General features: G+C 46.6%; 1 protein-coding gene across 3 annotated transcripts in view; it reads left to right on the top strand.

Moving 5' to 3' along the window:
• Nucleotides 1–23650, top strand: part of TGM6 (transglutaminase 6) — a 47061-nt gene that overhangs the window by 15512 nt on the left and 7899 nt on the right. For 2 of the 3 annotated variants that reach the window (XR_011494597.1, XM_070485672.1), the window contains exons 2-12: nucleotides 362–535; nucleotides 1097–1345; nucleotides 2135–2253; nucleotides 3534–3662; nucleotides 5083–5260; nucleotides 5408–5546; nucleotides 7926–8029; nucleotides 8106–8348; nucleotides 14821–15162; nucleotides 22108–22262; nucleotides 22547–22680. Coding sequence is in view for 2 of the 3 variants with exons in the window: in XM_070485672.1 (XP_070341773.1) it covers nucleotides 362–535; nucleotides 1097–1345; nucleotides 2135–2253; nucleotides 3534–3662; nucleotides 5083–5260; nucleotides 5408–5546; nucleotides 7926–8029; nucleotides 8106–8348; nucleotides 14821–15162; nucleotides 22108–22262; nucleotides 22547–22680 (1966 nt within the window). In the remaining variant the exon portion in view is untranslated. The remainder of the gene's footprint in view (nucleotides 1–361; nucleotides 536–1096; nucleotides 1346–2134; nucleotides 2254–3533; nucleotides 3663–5082; nucleotides 5261–5407; nucleotides 5547–7925; nucleotides 8030–8105; nucleotides 8349–14820; nucleotides 15163–22107; nucleotides 22263–22546; nucleotides 22681–23650) is intronic. The other variant, XM_070485673.1, reaches the window with a different exon arrangement.

Below are 23650 nucleotides of genomic sequence, written 5' to 3'. Positions count from 1 at the left end.
GTGCTGTTGTCCATGAGTTCAGTGTAAATGAATCAATATATTAAATTAGGTGTCTTTAAACAGAAACACACTTAAAACAAGGCTATGTATTGATCAGTTGATGAAAATGCTGTGACCAGAGGCTCGTGGGAACCTGGCCCTGTATTTCCCCTGGAAACGCTGGTTCAGCACTCACTAATTCAGTATTCACGGAGACTTTATAGAAGGTAAGTACCATGAAGAACCAGAATCTACTCTACATGGTGAAGAGTGGCTGCGTGAGCAAATGACTGGCACGTTGAAGCAGCTGGGAGGGCAGCCAGGCGTGGAGGAGAAACGTGCCAAGGGCTTGGCCTCATCTCCCTGTCCTCTCTCTGCTCAGGGATCAGAGTCACCGAGGTGGACTGGCAGCAGCTGAGGAATGGCGCTGCCCACCACACCCAGGAGTACCCCGGCCCTGAGCTGGTGGTTCGCAGGGGCCAGATATTCACCATCACACTGGAGCTAAACAGATCCCTGGACAGCGAGGAGACCTTCATCTTCACTGTGGAGACAGGTAACTGGCTCGCCAGCGCCCTCCGCTGGTCTGCAGGCAGAAAGATGTCTTGTGACCAGTGACCTGAGGCCCTGTGGTCATCAGCCCAGACTTAGGGGAAGCAGGACCCTGTAGGTGGGCTGATCCCCGAACCCTGGAGGCTTTTGGTGACAGCTTTCTGGGGATGGTCGGAAGGTGCTGCCAGCAGGCAGTGGGAAAGATGAGATGACAACTCTGGAATCCTAAGCATACTGAGCAATCTAGGGCTCTGGAAGGGTATGGAAATTCATCAGCCACTTTTGGAGTCCAGGCTTTCTTTCCTGGCCATACATAAGGCAGACTTTCATTTCAAAGGGTCCTGTCACTTCTCCTTGACCTAGGAAGTGGGTGGGAGTCAGGACAGCTGGTCTACCCCATTCTGGCACTGGCCCTCTTGTGCACTCGTCAGGTCCCCCTCTGCAGCTGAGTCCCAGCAGTTCAGGGGGTGAGGGGTTGCTCTTCCAGGCCTGCAGCTTTTCCACTTCTCTAGAGCTGGGTTTCCTCGGGGCAGCTAGGTCTCCGATTCCCTCTCCTTTCCGACAGGACCCCAGGCTTCTGAGGGCCTCTGCACCAAAGCTGTGTTCCAGACGTCGACATCGGAGCTGCAGGTGGGCGATGCCTGGACAGCAGTGAAGGAGGCTCAGGCAGAGGACACAGTGACCGTTAGCCTCGCCAGCCCTCCCAACGCCGTCATTGGCCGCTACCTACTGAGCGCCAGGGTTTCCTCTCGTCGCAAACACAGTGACCGGAAGCTGGGCGAGTTCGTTCTCCTGTTCAACCCATGGTGCCCAGGTAGGAGCTGCCAAGCCCAAGGCAGAGGCTTTCCTGGAGGCTGTCCTACAGGAGGGTCCCGAGAGGCAGGTTAAGGGACAGGGAGGTGAATGCCAAGAGCTTAGCGAGAGCCAGGCATGGGGCAGAGGAACCTGGTAGCAGGTGCTACACAGGAGCCTGTGCCAGAGAGGCCGGAGTCAGTTGGTTCTGGTGTGTGGAGGCCAGTGGACAGGGATGGGGCCTGATGGCAGGAGAGGCCCAGGAGTGGGGAAGAGCTGGGCTCTAGCCATCAGACAGCCTTGGCTTAGTCTCAGCTCTGCTAAGTTGCTTCCCTCTATGAGTCTGTTCCCTCATCTGTCACGTGGGGATGACGGTGCCTACCTCTTAGGGTTATAGCGAGAATGCACAGCACTTGTGTTTGTAATGTACAAGACGCATCATAAGGGGCACTGCGGTCATTATTCTTATTAAGGGCTAAGTAAGTAAGCAGGATCCTGGATTGGTATTCTTATTCATAATTAAGAAATATGAGGCTGCTGTTGGCATCAAGTAGTCACCCCAAGGTATCAGGACTTTTAAAATCCCTCAGTCTCGGACTGGGTTGGGATTGGTCCCTGCCTGGGGAAAGCCCAGCCAGGTGGCACAGGGCTTGGCTGGGGGACAGCCTGAGAGCCCGCAAGCCCCTCTTGCCCTCTCCTGCCCCGGTCAGCCTCCAGGCACCGTCCTGCAGCTGGTCCCTGATGCAGCCCCTTCCCCAGGCCGGCAAGGCCAGAGCTCCTGCCCATGCCGGGCCTGATCACTACTTTTCAGAGGACGACGTGTTTCTGGCCTCAGAGGAGGAGAGACAGGAGTATGTGCTCAACGACAGCGGGATCATCTTCCGAGGCGTGGAGAAGCACATCCGAGCCCAAGGCTGGAACTTCGGGCAGGTCTCCAGGGGCACGGGCCGGAAGGGGGCCACGGCATGGCAGGGGGAAAGTCAGCCAGGAGCCCTTCCACCTGCTCACTTCTTGCCAGGAGGGACCAGCTGGGCTGACTCTTAGAGCAAATCCCTTCATTCACTCACCTCCTGTTAGCCGTGCCAGGGCCTCGCTGGGTCCTCGGGAGGGAGGCGCTTTAGATGGGAAACAGAACAGGTTGGTTCTGTTGTGAAAGGATAAATCCCTTCCATCAGGGGTTCTCAGTCTTGGATGTGAACAGGAATCACGTGGAAAGCTCGTAAAAACGCCAATGGCTGGACCCCACCCCCAGAGTTGCTGATTCAGCGGGTCTGGGGTGGCACCTGAGAATCTGCACTTCTAACAAGCTCCCAGGTGATGCTGATGCTGCTGGTCCACAGACCACAGTGTGAGAGCCATCGGCTTAGATAAATAGTTACAACACAAGGTGTAATGGGAGCAGGAAAGTCAGAGTGGTAGAGATGGCAGCAAAGGGAGTTCAGAAAAGGGTGAATGAAAACTCCATCTTGGGGATTGAGGAAACCTTCGTGATACCGAGGCTGGGTGTCCAAAGCCGGTCGGGATCTGGACAGTCAGAGGGAAGAGTAGACAGAGCAGTGCGGAGGTGAGGAGTCAGGGAGTAGCCGAGGTTCTGCTGGAAGACTTCTGTCTGCCTGGGTTCCGAGTCCCCAACAGAAGAAGGGTAGCCGGGCAAGTTAAGGACCTGGACTGTCAGGCTGGGGAGCTGGGGGTGGAAAGCATTTGGGGCTCCGGGGCAGGGCAGGGATGACATACCAGAGAGTGTAGGGTCCATCCAAGGGGGAACCACTCCTCAGCACCCACCTCTTGCTGCCATGTGGTTCCCAGACCTTTCAAATTTGTGGATACCAGAAATCTTCACTTGTATGTAAAAATCCCCCAGTTTTTAAATGTTGTCAATTGATTCAAATGTATTTTTAAAAAATCATATAATCCCAACAAGTGTACAGTGGGGTAGGTGTGGCTCCAGAGCCACCCGTTTTCCACGATCTTTACTGGTAAGTGGGGAGCCATGGGGGGCTACTGAACAGAGGAGGGACGTTTCTGTTTCCCGGGTGACTCTTTGGGGAAGGGTTTCTGAGACTTGGGGGTCATCTGTGGCGTCCCTGACAGGGGGACAGGTGCAGGCAAACTCCCCTTGCATGACACAAGTGACTGACCGGGTAGGGGTCGTGGGAGTGCCTGGAATATGGGTGAGACTCTGGCCCTTAAGCACAGCCTCTCTGGGACAGTTCGAGGAGGACATCCTGAACATCTGCCTCTCCATCCTTGACCGAAGCCCCAGTCACCAAAATGACCCAGCCACGGACGTGTCCCACCGCCACGACCCCATCTATGTGACCAGGGCCATCAGCGCCATGGTGAGGAGCCCCACCATTCCTGCATACACACACCCTCACGCATCCCCAGGCCAACCCCAGGGCCATGCCCTCCGATTTTTTCCTAGTTCCCTGTTGTTTCAATTCTCTATTTCTGCATAACAAACATCCCAAAACTCAGAGGTGTGAAACAGCCATTTATTACGCTTACAATTTTGCAGATCAAGGACCTGGGCAGGGCACCGTGAGGATGCCTTGTCTCTGCTCCAAAATGCTTCAGCTGGGGGTGTCTGAGTGGCTGCAGATGTCTGGGATGGTTTGACGGGACCATCTATCTGGGGCCTTGGTCCTGGTAGTCAATGCCTCCTTGGTTCTCTCCCACGCCATGGCTGCTGGAGCTGGAATGTCAAGATGGTGTGCTCATTCTCATGTCTGGCCCCTTGGCTGGGATGGTTGGAACAGCTGGGGCTGGCCGGTCATCACTCTGTCTCTCCATGCGCCTTTCCACATGGCTAGCTTGGGCTTCCTCACAGCATGGCAGTGTCAGGGTCATCAGAGATGGCAGCTGGCTCTTCCCCAAGCAATCAATCCAGAAAGAGCAAATGGAAGCTGCCAGTCTCATACAGCCTGGGCCTGGAAACCGGCTCAGCACCATTTCCACCATAGTCATTGGTCAAAGCAGTCACCAGCCAGCCCAGATTCAGGGAGAGGGTACACAGACCCACCTCTCCGTGGGGGGGAGAGCCAGCTTTAATCTATTATATGCCTTGGGGCTTCCGCCTCAAAAGGTAGCCAGAGGGTCTATGAGCTCTCGCTAGAGCAAGAAGGTGTCAAGATTAGTGGGTGGCTATCTGTGATTCCCAAAATGGACACAAGTGCTTTTCTTGTATTTGATACTCTCCATTCCTTAAGACCTCAGAGAGATGCTGGAGTAAAGAGAATCCAAAGTGGTGACCGTTTCCAAACTGTAGAGTGATACAGCCTGGGGGACAGCCGTACAGGCGCCCAAGTCAAAGTTCTGAACTTGGGGGTCGCCCACACCTTTTGCTGACTTGGTCTGCGATTTGGGCAAAACTGAATCTCATTTTCTTATCTGAGAAAAAAAGGAAAATAATAGAACCCACTTTAAACGGGTTAATGTAGTGCACACAAAGCCCTTAGAACAGTGCCTGGCACCAGAAGCATTTAAGAAATGTTCACTGTCTCTATAGCTGTTATACCACCAACGGTCCCCAAAACAGGTCATTTAAAACCGGAAATGCTCTGAAACCACAGATGATTTTCAACAGTTGACTATCCCCAGGGAAGGTAATTTGAAATGGTACCAAAAAGTAGGTATTTGAAGAGGGCAGATGGCCCCAATTTTCAGACCATTTAAAAGCAAAAGCTAGCCCTCAGGGACTGGGTGGGTTCCTGACGAGGGAAGCCCCGCCTGGTGGTGGACCGCGGCCTTCTCCGCCAGGTGAACAGCAATAACGACCGCGGCGTGGTCCAGGGCCAGTGGCAGCGCAAGTACGGCGGCGGCACCAGCCCCCTGCACTGGCGCGGCAGCGTGGCCATTCTGCACCAGTGGTTCAAGGGCAGGTTCAAGCCAGTCAAATACGGCCAGTGCTGGGTCTTCGCTGGAGTCATGTGCACAGGTACCCAGGAAAAGAAGACCCCAACCCGACCCCGCCCAACCCCAGGGTCCCCTCATTTGCATCTATTTGCATATATTTACATAGCATCACCCCCCAGCCCAGGGTCCCTGCCTGCTCCGAGAGCCTCAGGAGCCTCCTGCTCTTCAGTCCTTAGGTGCTTGGGGATCGCAACACGGGTTGTGTCCAACTTTAACTCGGCCCATGACACGGACGGAAGCCTGAGTGTGGACAAATACGTGGACTCCTTTGGGCGGACCCTGGAGGACCTGACAGAGGACAGCATGTGGTGGGTCCTAGGGGCTCCCCAAAGCAGACCCAGACCTGGAGCCATGCTCTCCAGAGTCTGAGTCAGTTCTGGAAGGAGTGAGAGGCGCCCTGCAGAGCGGTTTGGCCCCGGGCAGGGTGACTCCTCTTCTGAGATGATGCGTCTTTGGGCACGTGACTCAGAGGTCATGAGGGGGACTCAAGATTTGAGTGCCGTGAACCCCCAGTTCTCCCCTCTGGGGGACTCTGAGCCCTCCCCAAGATTCCCATGACTGGGAGGGGCACCAAGACCACCCCACATAGCTACCTCTGTATCATGCTCCTGCTTATCTATCAGCCATCTGTGCACCCTGCTGTGTGTCCAAGTGGGAAACAACCTCCTTTCTCAGCTCAAACAAAACTCTTCATGCAAAGCCTTAAAAAATTCATTTTAGGGGGCCAGCCCCATAGCCTAGTGGTTCAGTTCAGCACGCTCCACTTTGGCAGCCCAGGTTTGGTTCCTCAGCACAGACCTACATCACTCATCAGTGGCCATGCTGTGGCAGAGACCCACATACAAAATAGAGGGAGACTAGCACAGATGTTAGCTCAGAGCAAATCTTCCTCAGCAAAAAAAAAAAAAAAAATTAATTAATTTTAATTTTTTAAAATAGGAAATACACTCATGTGCAGTAATATTCAAAAGGTACAAAATGAGTTACAGTGGTTAGTCTCCCTCGCACCCCATTCCAGCCTCGTCCTCCTCCCAGGGGCAACAGAAGGCCTAGTTCCTTACACCTCCTGTCAGAGAGACTCTGCAGATACAAGAACATGCACATACATCATCCCCTCGCACCCCTACTTTGTACCCACTGACTCTTGGCAGCATAATGTAATCCTGTTCATCTTGCTCATACGTTTAACAACTTCATATCAGTACATCAGTACAAGGTTTCTTTATTTTTTAGTGTTTAAAGAAATAAGAATACTGAGTACCTAGTCTGTGCCAGGCCCAGCTCTAAGTGCTGTACGTATATTAACTTATATGAAAGAAACCTTGTGAGCAAGTTAGTATTATTATCTCTATTTTGCCGATGAGGAAATTGAGGCACAGAGAGGTTAGGTAACTCGTCTAAGGCCATACAGCTAGTGAGTGGTCTGCCTTTCAATTGCATGGGAAAACCATCGTTGATCTAACCATCTCACATGGATGGACCAGACATTTATCTTTACAAGCAAGGTTTCAGGGAATAACCTCATCCGAGTGTCTGTTCATACATGGCAAGTTGTCACGCAAAGCCAGCTTTCTGAAGAGCATGCACTACAGAAACACAGCCTCAGCATCCCTGTCCTGAGAATGTCCTCAGCCACCCCCAGGGGAGGATAACCAGCAGCCCTTCCCCCCAGCTGGTCTCCAGCCTCAGACCATGGCTCTGCCTCTCTTCTCTCTTCTCCCTTTTCCTTCTCTGCTTTTTGGTTCTCTTCACTCCCCCTCCCTGCAGGAGCACCAAAAATATCACATCCTTCTCCTTCCTCCAGCAGAATGGACAGACACTTCTTTCTGACACTGGGACCTCCGTCACCATGCAGGTTATCAGTGTCCTCCCTTTAACCCCCAGATGCTTATCAAGATATTTTCCCAAAGACCATGACCTGCCTAGGAGGAGTTCTGAGGCTGGCTGAAAAGATGCCACGTCAGGCAAACCAGGGTTCCTCTGCTGCTTCCTTACTGTGTGGCCTTGTGCAAATGATGTCACTTTTCCTAATCTCATATTCTCATCTTTAACATAGGAAACTTCAAATGAAGCCCAAACTTCTTACCAAGGCCTGCAAAATTCTGCAAACTCTGAACCCTAGCAACTCTCTATGTTTGCTGTAGCCCAGAGATACTTACAGACTTTCTGTTCCTCCAACACACTAAGCTTTTTCTTGTCTCAAGAGCCTTTGTGCATGCTGTTCCTTCTGCCTGGAACACTGTTCCCTTCACTCTTCCTATGGCTAATTCTTTCTCCTTTAAGTCTCATCTTAGATGTCATTTACCTAGAGTAGGTCTCCAGCAGCTTTTCTCTGTCTCAAGACCCTCTCTTTCTTCACAGCACTTATATTGCATTTTTTTTTTTATCTCCTTACTTAAATTTGCCTGTCTTCCCATCTGTCGCCTTTGTTAGAATGTCAGCTGCATGAGGGCAAGGCTCTCCCGTCTTATGTGCAGCTGTATTTCTGGTGCCTTGAACAGTGGGTTCTTGATATATATACACACACACATATGTGAACAACATCTGCTCATCGATAGCGTTGAATGAACGGTTCACAAGATTCGGCCCCGGAGCACCGCCAGGGCCTGGCTCATGGCAGGAACTTCCCCTCCCGTGGGCCTGTGTGCTCACCATGGGCCACCTGCCCCATCCTCTCTCTGTGGCAGGAATTTCCATGTCTGGAACGAGAGCTGGTTTGCCCGGCAGGACCTGGGCCCCTTTTACAGCGGCTGGCAGGTTCTGGACGCCACCCCGCAGGAGGAGAGCGAAGGTACGGGCCGGCCGGGGGTGGCCCAGGCCCCCGCTTCTCCTCGCCCTCGCTGCTCACGCCCACCCTCCCCGCCCAGGCGTGTTCCGCTGCGGCCCCGCCTCGGTCGCCGCCATCCGCGAGGGCGACGTGCACCTGGCCCACGACGGCCCCTTTGTGTTTTCGGAGGTCAACGCGGACTACATCACCTGGCTCTGGAATGAGGATGAGAGCCGGGAGCGCGTGTACTCGGACACGAAGAAGATCGGGAGGTGCATCTCCACCAAGGCGGTGGGGAGCGACTCCCGCGTGGACATCACGGGCCTCTACAAGTATCCGGAAGGTAAGGGCCATCTGCGGCCTCTGCCACCCTCCCCACGGGACCAGTCAGCTGCAGAGGGGCAGCGGCGGCCACCAGAGCCAGGCCCTCTCCCACGGGTCGTGATGATGACAGCTTCCTTCAGCGCTGTCTCTGCTTGCGCCAAGTGCCTTTGGCTTATGTGAATGGCTTCCCCTGTTTGCTGAGAAGATTTCCCCATAATAATAGCTACATTTCCTTAACGCTTACCATGTGCCAGGCACTGTGCTAGGTGTGTTCACAGATGATAATAATAGCTACCACTAATAATAGTGATGATAGTAGCAGTATCATTTACTGAACATCTAGAATACATACCGCTAGGCACAGTTCAAAACAATAATAATGGCAGCTCCTGTTTGTCACCTGTCAGTGCTGACTATGCCGTGGTCACTAATTGATGGTCACTGGTTTGTTGAAGAGCTTGTACTTGTTTGGGTACAAAAACAAAACAGGTGTGTTTTTTCTAGTAGTTACCTCCAGCTAGAGACTTTAAAAGTCGCCCTTCCCCGAGGAATAACTGGTCCCTTGGCAATGCCATGACCTGATCCATATGTGTTCAGCCACATCTGCTTGTTAAAACACTGCTATTTGAGTCATGAGGACTTCAAGTTCAAACATGAATCAGAGCTTGTCTCCTCCCCTCACCTGAGCACAAGCCCGCGACCTCGGAAGTTTGCTGTAAAGAGGGGCACAGTCTGCTCTGGATGCCCCCATCTGTCTGTCGTCTGCTTTATGGCACAGTGCTTTGCAGCCAGGTTGCACACTGGAATCGCCTGGGGTGCTCTTTTAGTTACATAGATTAAGTAACAATTATTTATTTGCTCGGGATCCTGTGGGTCAGCAATTCGGGCTGTGATCAGCTGGGATGGTTCCTCTGCTGCTCGTGGTGTCGGCTGGGATCTGGAATATGTCTGGGGCCTCCCATGGGGCTGCTGGGCTGGCTGGGCCCCTCTCCCCACTTGGCCTCTCATGTTCCAGCCCTGGCTTGTCCACGTGGCAGCAGCATTCTGAGAGGCTGAGAGTTGAAGCTGCAAGGTCACTGGAGGCCTCGCTCAGAATTCACACCATGTCACTTCTGCCACATTATATCCGTCAAAGCAACTTCTGAGGCCACCTCAGATTCAAGGAGCAAGAAGTAGACTCCACCTCTTGATGGGAGAAGTCGTAAAGAGAGTATTATGGCCATTGTTAATCTACCCTAGCAGCCCAGACTGCCCCCTAACTCCCTAGAGAGAGTGACCTGGGCATCAGGACTTTTAAAAGCTTCCCAGGCAATTCCAACGTGCAGCCGATGTTGAGAAGGCGGGTCTAAGTCTTCTGGTGTGTTAGGCCGAGGAGGAGGAGGAGGAAAGAGAGCCAATGATTTGACTTCACTGAGCGAGGATTCCGTGCCCTCGGGCAGGCAGTGCTGCTGCCCTAGTTTACTCTCATGCTCCGCAAGGACAGATGGTGGCTCCAATACAGCCTGCTGCCCTCAGGACCCTCTCCTGTGCTGCTCCTCCAGGCACTGCTGGTTTCTTGAGACATTTGCCCCATTCTTTCACTGGCAGTCAGACAGCTTCCCTCTGGTGCGTGGCAGTTTTTGGCCCCAGGTTCTGCAGGGGTTTGACAAGGCTGTGGCTCCCACACTCATCTATACTCAGTGCCCCAGTTCAAAGGCTGGGGGGAGAGCAGTCTTGATGGGCTGTCTTCCACCTGCCATCTCCCGTCAGTTCTCTTCTCCCTGCTCAGGTAATACATGGCTCAGTAAGCAAGACAGGCTAGCGGACCTCCCACAGCCAACTTCCGCTTCCTGTAGGCAGCCCCAGTCTTTACCAGACAGCTCTTCCTCATTGCAGACACTCCCAAACTTTAACAGTGATTATTGTAAACACACACACACCCTTCATCAACACTCCCTCAGTTCCTTCTCTAGGAACATGGCGCTTCCCTGATTGTTGATGACCTCCTCCCCTTCAGGCCTCTTCTTACAGAGGGCAGTGGATGGGATGGTAAGTGTTAAGGCCTCTTCTGAGCTGGCGTCTCTCTCACAAGTCCTATAGGTTGATGCCTGGTCCCACCTGCAGGGAGCTTCTGAAACTTAGAACATGGGGTCTTTGGGGTTTTTTGTCATGGTGGCAAGAGAAACATCCTGTTACATGATGATCATAGCAGTCACCATCACTGGGCATCTACTGTGGGCTGGCCAGTTTCACACATCATTTAGTTCTTTTGTTTAACAAATGCTAACAAAGGCAGACACTGGTGTAGCATTCATTCTACAGAGGAGAGAACGGAGGTGCAGCCAGGGAAGCCGATTCAGTCGAGGGACAGAGCTAGAGAGTGGCGAGTCTGGCTCCAGAGCCCACGCTCTTCATTCTGTCCTTTGCTGCCACTATCTAGTTATAATATTATTACTGCTGGTTGGCTGCTTGTTGTGGGTCACGTGATTTCACATCCAGCTTATAGTGATAATACTAGTAATAGCATCTAAAATTTGTTAGCATGGTGGTAGGCAATGTCCAACTCAACAAATTAAGAACAGAGGTGAACTTCTTCGGCCTGATAAAAGTCATCTGTGAAAAACCCACAGCTCACACCATGTTTAATGGTGAAAGATTGCGCGCTTTCCCCCTCAGATCAGAAACAAGCCAAGGCTGTCCACTCCTGCTGCTTTGACTCAACGTTGCCATGGAAGTACCGGCCAAGGAAATTAGGCAAAAAAAAGAAATAGAGATGTTTTCAACCAATGGTGCTGGGAAAACGGGATATCCACATGTGAAAGGATGAAGGTGGACCCTTACCTTATACCATATTCAAAAATTAACTCAAAATGGGTCAAAGGCCTAACTGTAAGACCTAACACGATAAAATTCTCAAAAGTAAAAGTAGGAAAAAAGCTTCATGACATTGGACTTGGCAATGATTTCTTGGCTATGACAGCAAAGGCACAGGCAAAAAAGAAAAAACAGACAAATTGGACTTCATCAAAATTTAAAACTTTTGTGACACTGCCAACAAGGTAAAAAGGCGACCCATAGAATAGGAGGAAATATTTTCAAATCACATATCTGATAAGAGGTTAATATCCAGACTATATAGAGAACTCCAGACACTCAACAGCAAAAAAACGAACAACCTGAAAACAATGGGCAGAGGACTTGAATAGACGTTTCTTCAGAGAAGGTACACAAATGGCCAAAAAGCACATGAAAAGATGCTCACATCACTGATTATTAGGGAAATGAAGATCAAAACCACAATGAGATACCACCTCATATCCATTAGGATAGCTACTATCAGAAATTAAAAAAAAAGAGGGGCCAGTACCAGTGGCCTGGTGGTTAAGTTCAGCGTGTTCCACTTTGGTGGCCTGGATTTAGTTCCCAGGCGTGGACCTACACCACTTGTCTATCAGTGGTCATGCTATGGTGGCAGCTCACATACAAAATAGAGGAAGATTGGCAACAGATGTTAACTCAGGGTGAATCTTCCTCAGCAAAAAAAAAGAAGAAGAAGAAGAAGAAAGAAAGAAAGGAAAAGAATAAGTGTTAGTGAGGATGTGGGGAAATTAGGACCACCTGTGCACTGTTGATAGGAATTTAAAATGGTACAGGCACTGTGGAAAACAGGATGGAAGTTCTTCATAATATTAAAAATAAAATTATCTTTTAATCCAGCAATTCCAACTTTGGATATATACCCAAAAGAATTGAAAGCAGCAACTCAAAGAGATCTTACACCCGTGTTCATAGCAACATTATTCACAGCATGCAAAAGGTGGAAGCAACCGTAATGTCTATTGATGGATGAATAGATAAACAAAATGTGGTATATACATACAATGGAGGTATACACATACAATGGAATATTATTCAGCCTTAAAAAGGAAGGAAGTTCTGACACATGCTACAACATGGATGAACTTTGAAGACATGATCCTAAGTGAAATAAGCCAGTCACAAAAAGACGAATGCAGTCTGATTCCTCTTACATGAGGCACCTCGAGTAGTCAAATTCATAGAGACAGAAAGTGGAATGGTAGTTACCAGGGGCTGGGCGGAGGAGGCAACGGGGAGTTACTGTTTAGTGGGTACAGTTTCAGTTTTGCAAGATGAAAGGAGTTCTAGAGACAGATGCTGGTGATGGCTGCACAGCGATAGAAATGTACTTAATGCCACTGAAGTATACACTTAAAAATGGTTAAGACAGTAAATTTTATGTTATGTATATTTTGCCAAAATTTAAGAAAATTAAAAGAAGGAAAGGAAAGGAATGGAAGGAAAGAAGGGAAAGAAATAGAGGAATTTCCAAATTGGAAAAGATTAGAAGTAAAACCATCTCTATTTGCATATGACACGTATATATAAAATCCTAAGGAATCCACTAAAAAGCTATTAGAACCAATAAACCAGTTCAACAAGATGGTAGAACACAAAATCGATTTATAAAAATGAATTGTATTTCTGGACACTAACAATGTGTAATCTGAAAACGAAATTAAGAAAACAAATCCATTTACAATAGCATCAAAAAGAATAAAATACTTAGGAATAAGTGGCAAATAAATACATGAAAAGATGCTTTAACAGCATTAGTCATTAGGGAAATGCAAATCAAAACCACAAGGACATACCTCTTCACACCCACTAGGACTGCTATAATCAAAAAACAGACAATAAGTGTTGGTGAGGCTGTGGAGAAACTGGAAGACTCAGACATTGCTGGTGGAAATATATAATGGTGCAGCCACCTTCAAAAACAGTTTGACGGTTCCTCAAAAGGCTAAACACAGAGTTACCTATAACTCAGCAGATGCACTCTAGGTTTATACCCAAGAGAAGGGACAGCAAACATCCACATAAAAACTTGTACATGAACATTCATAGCAACATTACTCAAAATAGCTAAAGAATGGAAACAACCCAAATGTCCATCAATGGATAAATAAAATGTGGTGTATCCATACAAAGGAATATTATTCAGCAATAAAAAGGAATCAAGTGCTGATTTATGTTACAACACGGGTAAATCTTGAAAACATATGTTAAGTGAAAAAAGCCAGTCACAAAAGACCACACACATGGGATGTTAAAGAATCTTTAGGTCCACATGGGCCCCTTCAAGCCACGGTCACACAGAATTGAAGTACTTCGAGGAAAATGTTTGGGAAGGAGCAGTGTGGGAGACCGCACACCACAGGTTTCAAGTGGGGAAGTGGAACCATCAAAGTTGGGTTTGGAGATATCAGGGTGGAAAAAGGACTGGAGTGGAGATGGCACCTGCATTCCCAGGAAGGGAGAGGACATTCTTGAGCATTGTGCTCAGTGCCTTACCTGGGAGCCTCTTGTCCCCACTTTACAGATGGAAAAACTGAGGCTCGTGGGGGCAGCTAAGTAATGATAATAGTAATAAACTCCACAATACCTGGTGGCAAACGGACCTGATGGTGAGGCGATTTCAGCGGTGGTCTGATGGGAGAAGAGAGAATGGAGAAGAGGGCAGGTTGTAGAGATCAATGAGGATGCTCGGCAGGACTTGCTGACAGATCAGTTATGGCTGGTGAGGGTTTGGGAAGAGTCAAGGACGCTCCCAGTTTCTGGCTTGGACATTGGGTGAATGGTAGTGGAGCCGTTTGCTGAGATGGGGGACGCTGCTGGGCAGAAGATGGCGTGTTTGGTTGGATTTGAGGCAGCTGTGGGACATCAGGTGGGGTGAGGGAGCTGTCCAATTGCATGTATTGGTCTGGAGGTCAAAAGAGAAGTCTGAGCTACAACAGGGCAAGTGGGAGATCAGGGGTCCTAAACTCACACCTCTGCAGGAGGCTTGCAGGTGGCCCCACCTGAGTGCAGCAGGCCAGTGGCAATTACAGGGTGGAGACTGTGCAGAACCAGACAGTGCATTCCTTCCAGAGAGAGCAGCCCTTGCTCAGCTCTAGACCTTACCGCCATGTGGGAAGAGAGTGGGAAGGGCGTGTGATTAAGAGCATGGAGTTTTGAACTGCGTGGGTTCAAATTCCTGTTCCCTCACAAGCTGCTTTACTTGTCTGTGCCTTAGGTGCCTTATCTATAAAATGGTACCTACCTCGTAGAGGGAAAAGTACAGCACCTGGAACTAAGGTGCCTGGCACATAGTAAGTCTACCAAAGTATCAGCCATTATTATCACATGACTTCAGACCCAGTTGTCAGAGAAGCTGCAAATCTGTATTGTTATGTGAAATCTCCTGATGTGAGGTTGTTGGCAACTGATTGAAAATTTATTTGAATAGTCCCAGAACCAAAGACAGTGCACATGGCTGAGGTCTGCATGTGGCTTTTGGGCTGCCAACTGGAGACCCCCGAGAGCCGTGGTAAATTACAGCAGCAAAGGAGTGGTGATTTTGCCCAGAGAAGAGGGGACATGAGAAGAGATGGGCCCCGGGACAGGTGGAGGAGGAAGAGGGTGTCTGCTTCACGGTGTGCCATGCCCTGCAGGGTCCCGGAAGGAGAGACAGGTGTACAAGAGGGCCGTGAAGAAGCTTTTCAGCGTGGAAGCCTCTGGGAGGAGGGCCCGAGTCCGCAGGGCCAGCAGCCGAGGTCTCTGGCGTGATGACCTCCTGCAGCCCGCTGCCAAGCCCAGCATCACCGGCAAGTTCAAGGTGCTGGAGCCCCCCAAGTTGGGCCACGACCTGAGGCTGGCCCTGTGCCTGGCCAACCTCACCTCCCAGGCCCAGCAGGTCCAAGTCAACCTGAGTGGTGCCACCATCCTCTACACCCGCAGGCCAGTGGCAGAGATCCTGCACGAATCCCACAAGGTGCGGCTGGGGCCGGAAGAAGGTAAGAACGCAAGGTTTGGTGGGACCTGGCCAGCCCATCCCCCTTTCCAGGAGGGTTGGGGCAGGGCAGGGCCAGACTGCCAGGAATCCTACATTCATTCCCAGGAAAGAAGGGGGTATTTCTGAGCATTTGTTCACTGTCTTGCCTCCTGTGCCCACTTTACAGATGAGAAAAATGAGGCTCAGAGGGGCTAAATAAGGAGAATAGTAGTAAAAGTCCACAATCATCTGGTGGCAAGCTGACCTCATGGTGAGGTGATTCATAGCTCTATTTATCCCAATTAGTATGAATGTTTCCATGCCAAATAAACACCTGCTGGGACCTTTTCCTAATGTATGGCGTATGCCTGGTGTTACCTGTCTAAAATCCAAAATATTCTGGAGTCCATCTGGCTCCAGATTTTCTGTCTGGAGGGGTGGACCAGTAAGAGATGTCTACTCAGTACTTACACGTGCCAGGCCCTGACCTGAGGATTCCACACACATCGGCCACCATCCCCGCAGCCACCTTTTGGGGAACACCAGCTCAGTTTCTCAGAGAAGGAAACAGTCACACGGTCAGCGTGTGTGCTGGCAGGATTCAAACCAGTCTGGCCGTAGAGACACTCCTGACCAAGGGCCATGGCGGGGAGGGGCAGAGCCAGGGCTCAAAGCTAGGAATGGTCCACCCCAGGCACACTGACTCAGCGGGTTCAGTTGCGTGATTGCAGGCCTTCGAGTGGTCTGTGGGGTCAGCACACAGCAATTCTGCTTCACGTGCCTAATGGTGCCTGAAATGCACCCTTAGGATTTTGCACCAAAATAGGATGGCTTCAGTCCTTTTGAAGGTTTTTGTATAATTTTAAGTGACTTTATTCCAACTGCTTTTTTAAAAAAGTGTCAAGGACGTTTTTCATGATCCTTAAACATGTAGCACTTCGTATATGATTTACTAAATGTACCCATTAAATCGTTCTTCCTCCTTTTCCTGTTCTCCGTCTCCCTCCCTCTCTGTCTCTCTCTCTTTCTCTCTCTCTATCCCCTCCCCTCCAGCTCCTCTCTGTCTGGCTGGCTCTCTCTTCACATACCTCCCTTCTGAACTCTAAGGATTCAGTTAAACAAAGAAACTGTTCCTCTGGGCCGGTTTCTGGCAAGTGAAGCTTGTGCATCTTGACAGGGGTGAAAACACGTGAAGGAGATGGCATTTAGTTTTCACAAAATCGAAATCACAAAATAACACTTCCTAATGAAATATTAATTAACATAACACTTTCTCCTGGCTTTTAGCAATTATTTTCATATTGAAAGTAATACATATTCATTAAAGATTTAGAGAGCAAAAGAGAACCGTCACCTTTGATCCTGCCACCCTTCCTCAAACTAACATTTTTCTTCCAAATTTTGAATGCTTGTTTGCTTTTTGAAAAAACATGGTTCTAATTATATTGCAAATACTCAGTAGTGCCCTGATCTTTTCATTTTACGTTGTAAGTTAAACATTTTTATAAACTCTTCAGTAACATCGTTTTAATAGACGCGTAATCTTTAAATAAATATATGATGATTTATATCTTTTTCCTTCTTTGGGGTAGTTATCAGCTTATTGCTATTTTTTAAAAAACCTAAAGTAAACATCTTGGTGCAAAAGATCTTTCTTTGTCTGGATTTTGGACTGTTTTGTTAGAATAGATTCACGAAAGTGGAATTACTGAGCCAAATGGTATGACTATTAAAATATATAATTTATTAAAATTTATCATTTTTAATTGACTTTTTTTTGAGCCGTTTTAGGTTTACAGAAAAATTCAGTGAAAAGGACAGAGTTCCCATGCACCCCCTCACCCTTGCCGTCTTCCCCTACTATTAGCATGCTGGGTTAGTGTGGTACCTTTGTTACCAATGACAAGCTAATATTGATACATCATTTTTAACTAAAGTCCATAGTTTACATTAGGGTTCACTCTGTTGTGCATTGTATGGGTTTTAACAAATGTATGGCGTGTATCCACCGTTGGAGTATCATACAGAATAATTTCATTGCCCTAAAACCTCCTGATTTTCATCTGTTTGCTGCTCTCTCCCTCCCCTCGAACCCCTGGCAACCACAGATCTTTTTATTGTCTCCATAGTTTTGCCTTTTTGAGAATGTCTTATACTGGGAATCACATAGTATGTAGCCTTTCAAATTGGCTTCTTTCACTTAGAACTATGTACTGCAGATTCCTCCATGGTTTTTTTGTGGCTTGATAGCTCATTTCTTTGTAGTGCTGAATAATACTCCAGAGTATGGATGTACCACAGCTTATCTATCTGTTCACCTACTGAGGGACATCTTGGCTGCTTCCAAGTTTTGGCAATTATGGATAGAGTTGCAATAAAGCTCTGTGTGCAGGTTCTCATGTGGACAGTTTTCAACTCATTTGGGTAAATACCAAGGAGTGCGATTACTAGATGGTATAAGAGTATGTTTAGTTTTCTAGGAAACTGCCAAACTGTCTTCCAAAGTGGCCGTACCATTTGGCATTCCCACCAGCAGCAAATGAGAGTTCCTGTCGCTCCACATCCTCTCCAACACTTGGTGTTGTCAGTATTTTGGATTTTTGCTATTCTAAAAGGTATATAGTAGTATCTCATTGTTTTAATTTGCAGTTCCTTAGTGATGTATGATGCTGAGCATCTTTTTATATGCATCTGTGTATCCTTTTGGTGAGGTGTCTGTTCAGATCTTTTGCCCATTTTTTCAGTCATGTTATTCATTTTCTTATTGTTGAGTTTTAAGAGTTCTTTGTATATTTTAGATAAAGTCCTTTATCAAATAGGTCTTTTGCAAATATTTTCTCCCAGTCTGTGGCTTGTCTTCTCAATCTCTTGATAGTGTCTTTCACAGAGCAGAAGTTTTTAATTTTAATGAAGTCCAACTTGTCAATTTTTTCATGGATTGTGCCTTTGATGTTGTATCTAAAAAGTCATCACCATACCTAAGATCATCTAGATTTTCTCCTATTTTATCTTATAGGAGTTTTATAGTTTTGCATTTTACGTTTAGGCTTATAATCTATTTTGAGTTCATTTTTGTGTCTGTATTCATTTATTTGGGTTTTTTTTTATTTACTTGCATTTGGATGTCCAGTTATTCCAGCACCATTTATTGAAAAGACTATCTTTTCTTCATTTTATTTCCTTTGCTCCTTTGTCAAAGATCAGATGACTATGTTTGTGTGGGTGTATTTCTGGGCTCTCTATTCTGTTCTGTTGATGTATTTACCTATTCTTTCGCCAATACCACACTGTTTTGATTACTTTAGCTTTATAGTCAGTCTTGAAGTCATGTAGCCTCAGTCCTCTCATGTTGTTCTTCTCTTTCAATGTTGTGGTGGCTGTTCTCGGTCTTTTACATCTCTACATAACTTTAGAATCAATTCATCGGTATCCATGAAATAACTTTCTGGGACTTTGATGAGATCGTCTTGAATATAGGTCAAGTTAAGAAGAACTGACATCTTGATAATCTTGAGTCTTCCTATCCATGAACATGGAATATCTCTCCATTTATTTAGTTCTTCTTTGATTTCTTTCCTCAGAGTATTGTAGTTTTTCTCATATAGATCGTGTACATCTTTTGTTAGATTAATGCCTAAGTATTTCATTTTGGGGGTGCTAATAGAAATGGCATTGTGTTTTTAATTCCAAATTCCATTTGTTCATTGCTGGTATGTAGGAAAGTGATTGACTTTTGTATATTAATCTTTTATACTGTGACCTTGCTGTAATCACTTATTAGTTCCAGGATTTTTTGTTGTTGATTCTTTCAGATTTTCTATATAAATGATCACATCATATGTGAACAAAGACTGTTTTATTTATTCCTTCCCATTCTGTATACCTTTTATTTCCTTTTCTTGTCTTATTGCCTTAGCCAGGTCTTCCAGTACAATATTGAAAAGGAGTGGTAAGAGAAGCCATCCTTGCCTTGTTCCTGATCTTAGTGGGAAAGCTTTGAGTTTCTCACCATGAAGTATGTTGTTAGCTGTACATTTTTTGTAGATGCTCTTTATCAAGTTGAGGAAGTTCCCCTCTATTCCTAGTTTTCTGAGATATTTTTATCATGAATAAATGTTGGATTTTCTCAGGTGCTTTTTTTGCATCTATTGATATGATCATGTGATTTTTCTTCTTTAGCCTATTGATGGAATGGGTTACATTAGTTGAGTTTTGAATGTTGAACCAACCGTACATACCTAGAATAAATCCCACTTGATCATGATATATAATCCTTTTTGTACATTGTTGGGTTCAATTTGCTAATATTTTGTTGAGGATTTTTATGTCTATGGTCATGAGAGATATTGGCCTGTAGTTTTCCTTTCCTGTAAAATCTTTGTCTAGTTTTGGTATTAAGTTAATGCTGGCCTCATAGAATGAGTTGGGAAGTATTCTCTCTGCTTCCTTCTTCTGGAAGAGATTGTAGAGAATTGTTATCATTTCTTTCTTAAATGTTTGGTGGAATTCACCAGTGAACTCCTCTGGGCCAGGTACTTTCTATATTGGATTCAGTATATTGGATTATTGATTCAATTTATTTAATAGATATAGACTTATTCAGATTGTCTATTTCTTCTGTGACTTTTGGCAGATTGTGTATTTTGAGGAATCAGTCTATTTCATCTATGCTATCAAATTTGTGGGCATAGATTTGTTCACAGTATTTCATTATTATCCTTCCAGTTTTTATAGGATCTGTAGTGATGTCTTCTCTTTCATTTGTCATATTAGTAATTTGTGTGTTCGCTCCTTTTTTCTTGTTTAGCCTGGCTAGAGGCTTATCAATTTCATTGACCTTTTCAAAGAACTAGTTTTGGTTTCATTAATTTTCTCTTTTGATCTCTTGTTTTCAGTCTCATTGATTTTGCTCTAATTTTTTTTTAATTTCTCTTCTTTTGCTTACTTCGGATTTAATTGCACTGCTTTTTCTAGCTTCCTAAACTGGAAGCTTAGACTATTGATTTTAGATCTTTCTTCTTTTTTAATATGTGCATTCAGTGCTATCAATTTCCCTCTATGCACTGCTTTCACTGCATCCCACAAGTTTTTAAAAGTTGTATTTTCATTTAGTTCAAAATATTTTTAAATGTCTTTTGAGATATCTTCTTTGGCTCATGTGTTATGTAGAAGTGTGTGGTTTCATCTCCACATATTTTAAGATTTTTCAACTATCTTTCTGTTACTGATATCTAGTTTAATTCCACTGTGCTTTGAGAGCATACACTGTGTGATTTCTTTTAAATTTGGTAATGTGTTATTCATGGCCCAGAATGTGGTCTAGCTTGGTGAACGTCCCATGTCAGCTTGAGAAGAATGTGTATGATGCTGTTGTTGGATAAAGTATTGTACAGTTATCAGTTACATCCAGTGCTCGATGATGCTGTTCAGAACACTGTTTAGGGAAAGGGACTCAGCTTTCATTAGCTATCAGTAGAGTCCATGACCCAGAGGACTTCAAGATGCTTTGGTCCGAACATTGTAAGAGACAGTCCTTCTCCTCCCTTCTCCCATCGTCTAATGTCCAAAGCTCTGCCACATGCATTATTGGCAGCATCTGATGGTTCTTCATGCTTGAGCCTGAGAATTTGCATTTCTAACAAGTTTCCAGGTGATACGGATGCTGCTGGTCCAAGGACCACACTTTCCCAACCACTGGTCCAACACCATGCAAGGAGTAAATGATAAAAAATACATAAAGTATTCAGCGTAAATCCTACTACTCGATGAACATTTAATTTATGGTAGTGATTGTCAGTATTATTGATGTTACTCTAAGTTGGGGATAATAATACTTGTTCATGCAATTGTTGTGAGGATTGAATGAGTTAACCGATGAATGTGCTTCCAAGCACCCATAACGTTTTAATTCCTCAGTAAAAGTTAGCTTTTATAATTATTAATTATTGCTATTATTGTAGAAAGTCTTCTCCCAGGAATGACCTACCGGACTAAGGGAACCCATAAAACAATGTAGAACTTCGGCACAAGGATCAGCCTACAAGTATTCAAGAAGCATCTACTGTGTGCAAGCTCTGGGGAACAGCGAGTGTGAGCCAAGTTCAAGCCCTTTAAGGACCTTTTCCACAGGTTGAAAACTCAGACACCTTCAGGGAAAGGAACGAAACAGAAATAAAAGAAGCAGGGGCAATAGAGCAGTGACAGATGGTGGGCCCTTGGATAAACTGGAAAGGACGTCTTGTACCTAAAAGAAAAAATATATATATACGACTGACAGTCACATATTCCCTGTGGTGACTCATGCTCACAAGCAGAGAACACGTAGGTAGGGTGTTTGTGGCTGGTGAGAGAGAGAGACAGAGATGGCCAGGACCACAGGAGCTCAGAAGGCAGAGGGCACAAGTTCACTGGGTAGGGGTATTGGTGAAGGTTTTTCACAGCTGATGGGGCTGACTAGGACTGGGCCTTAATAGGGAGGGAGGATTTGGAGAAGCTGCAAGGAAGTTGATATCTTCACAGGATTGGGAGCTTGAGGCAAACCTTTGGCCTCTCTATTCTCTGCACCTAGTACATAGTAGGTGCCCAATAAACAGTGAGTGAATTCCTGATGGGATGAATGGTTGATGGACTGAGAGATTTCCATCTGGAATGACTAGAGAAAGTTTAAACACATCTCCAGGAGCTCTTGGAGATACAAGCTGGTGTCATGGTACCTGACTGGCCTTAATTTGAATCCCACCTCATCTTGGCTCCTTGATTTACTTGCTATGTGACATTAGGAAAGAAATTACCTTCTCTGATCCTTAGGTTTCTTCATCTGTGAACTGATGATAATGATGCCTGTCTCAGGTTGGTTGCAAGGGCCAGAGAGGGTATAATTATGAATTGAGTCTTCCTTTGCTCCTTCTGGGTATTGATGAAAAAAACCATCAGAACCCCCAATTCCCATCTCTGCTTTCCCTTCCAGAGAGAAAGATCCCAATCACAATATCTTATTCTCAATATAAGGAAGACCTGACAGAGGACAAGAAGATCCTGTTGGCTGCTATGTGCCTGGTCACCAAAGGAGAGAAGCTCCTGGTGGAGAAGGACATTACTCTAGAGGATTTCATCACCATCAAGGTGACTCCTGTTTGCATCCACCACCCTGTGCCTAGAAGGCCCCCTCCAGAGCTCGGGGAGGGCATCAGAAGCTGGGGATTTTGTACTTTTACCTCCAGCTTCAGCTGTCTAGGGTGGGGAGGAGTGGAGTGGATGAAGGGGTATGATGAGGAAGGTGAGTAACGAGGTATGTCGAAGGAGGAAGTAGACATGATTGGTGCCCTATCCTCTGACCCAGCCAAGACCATGGGTTTCCTTGGGGAATGGAGAGGAGGAGGGATGACTTATGGGTATTGCCCCTCCAGGTTCTGGGCCCGGCCGTGGTTGGGATGGCAGTGGTGGTAGAAGTGATGGTGGTCAATCCTCTCTTGGAGAGAGTGGAGGACTGTGTGCTGATGGTGGAAGGAAGTGGCCTTCTCCGGGGACAGCTGAGCATTGAGTAAGTGCCAGCCTGGTTGGGTGGGGTGGGATGCTGCCTTCCTTATAAGATGGGCCATAGAGAAGCTGTTGGCATGGGAGTGTGGGAGAGATTCTGGACCCCCAGGAACTAGCCCACTGCCTAGACATATCGGCCTTCATTCTTTTTTTCATTCCTTCGTTTATTTAATCATTAACTTAGTCATATAATTCATCCACTCATATCATTCACTTATATTTTGACTCATTGATCCCATTTACTTATTGATTTACTCACTCTCTTATTCATTTGCTCTTTCACTCGTTCATTCACTCACTATTCATGTTTTCATTCATTCATTCACTTAGTCAACTCAGTTTTGACTCATTCACTCACTCTTTCATTTGCTCACTCATTTTGCTATTCATTCATTCATGCATCCACTCACTCATTCATACATGTTCCATTCATTCACACTCATTCATTTACTTACTCATTCTCAGTTGTTCACTCACTCATTCATCCTTTCATTCATTCACTCACTCCCTCCCTCATATGTTCCTTGATCACACTGACCTGTGCTCTGAGCCACACGTCAACTGTTAGGAACACCGAGATGAACAGAAGGGTTCTCACAGACAGATGGCCCTTCCAATGAGGACAGTGTGACTTGCGCAAACAGAGGGATGGATCCATGAGGTCCAGGGGATCAGAGGCAGCCCTTGAGTGGGAGTGGAGTATGGCCAGGGAGAAACCCCAGTGGAGTAGATATTTGATCTGGGCCTTACATGATGAATCGAGAAGCTTTTCAGATATAAAGAAGAATGGAAGTCTTCCCAGGCAGAGGTCTCTATGGCTGGTAGTCAGGGAAGGTATCCTGGAAGAAGAGAAACTTGATCTGGGCTTTGGGTGTGATTGGAATGGGAAGGGCATCCCAGGTGGGAGGAACAGTGCAGACAAAAGCTCAGAGAGAGGAAGTGTGAGGTGTGTTCAAGAAACAGGGAGGAGATGA

Source organism: Equus asinus, chromosome 15 (assembly GCF_041296235.1).
Source record: "Equus asinus isolate D_3611 breed Donkey chromosome 15, EquAss-T2T_v2, whole genome shotgun sequence".
Lineage (NCBI taxonomy): Eukaryota > Metazoa > Chordata > Mammalia > Perissodactyla > Equidae > Equus > Equus asinus.
Note: the sequence above shows the minus strand (reverse complement) of the source record. Positions and strands in the feature narration are given on the sequence as shown.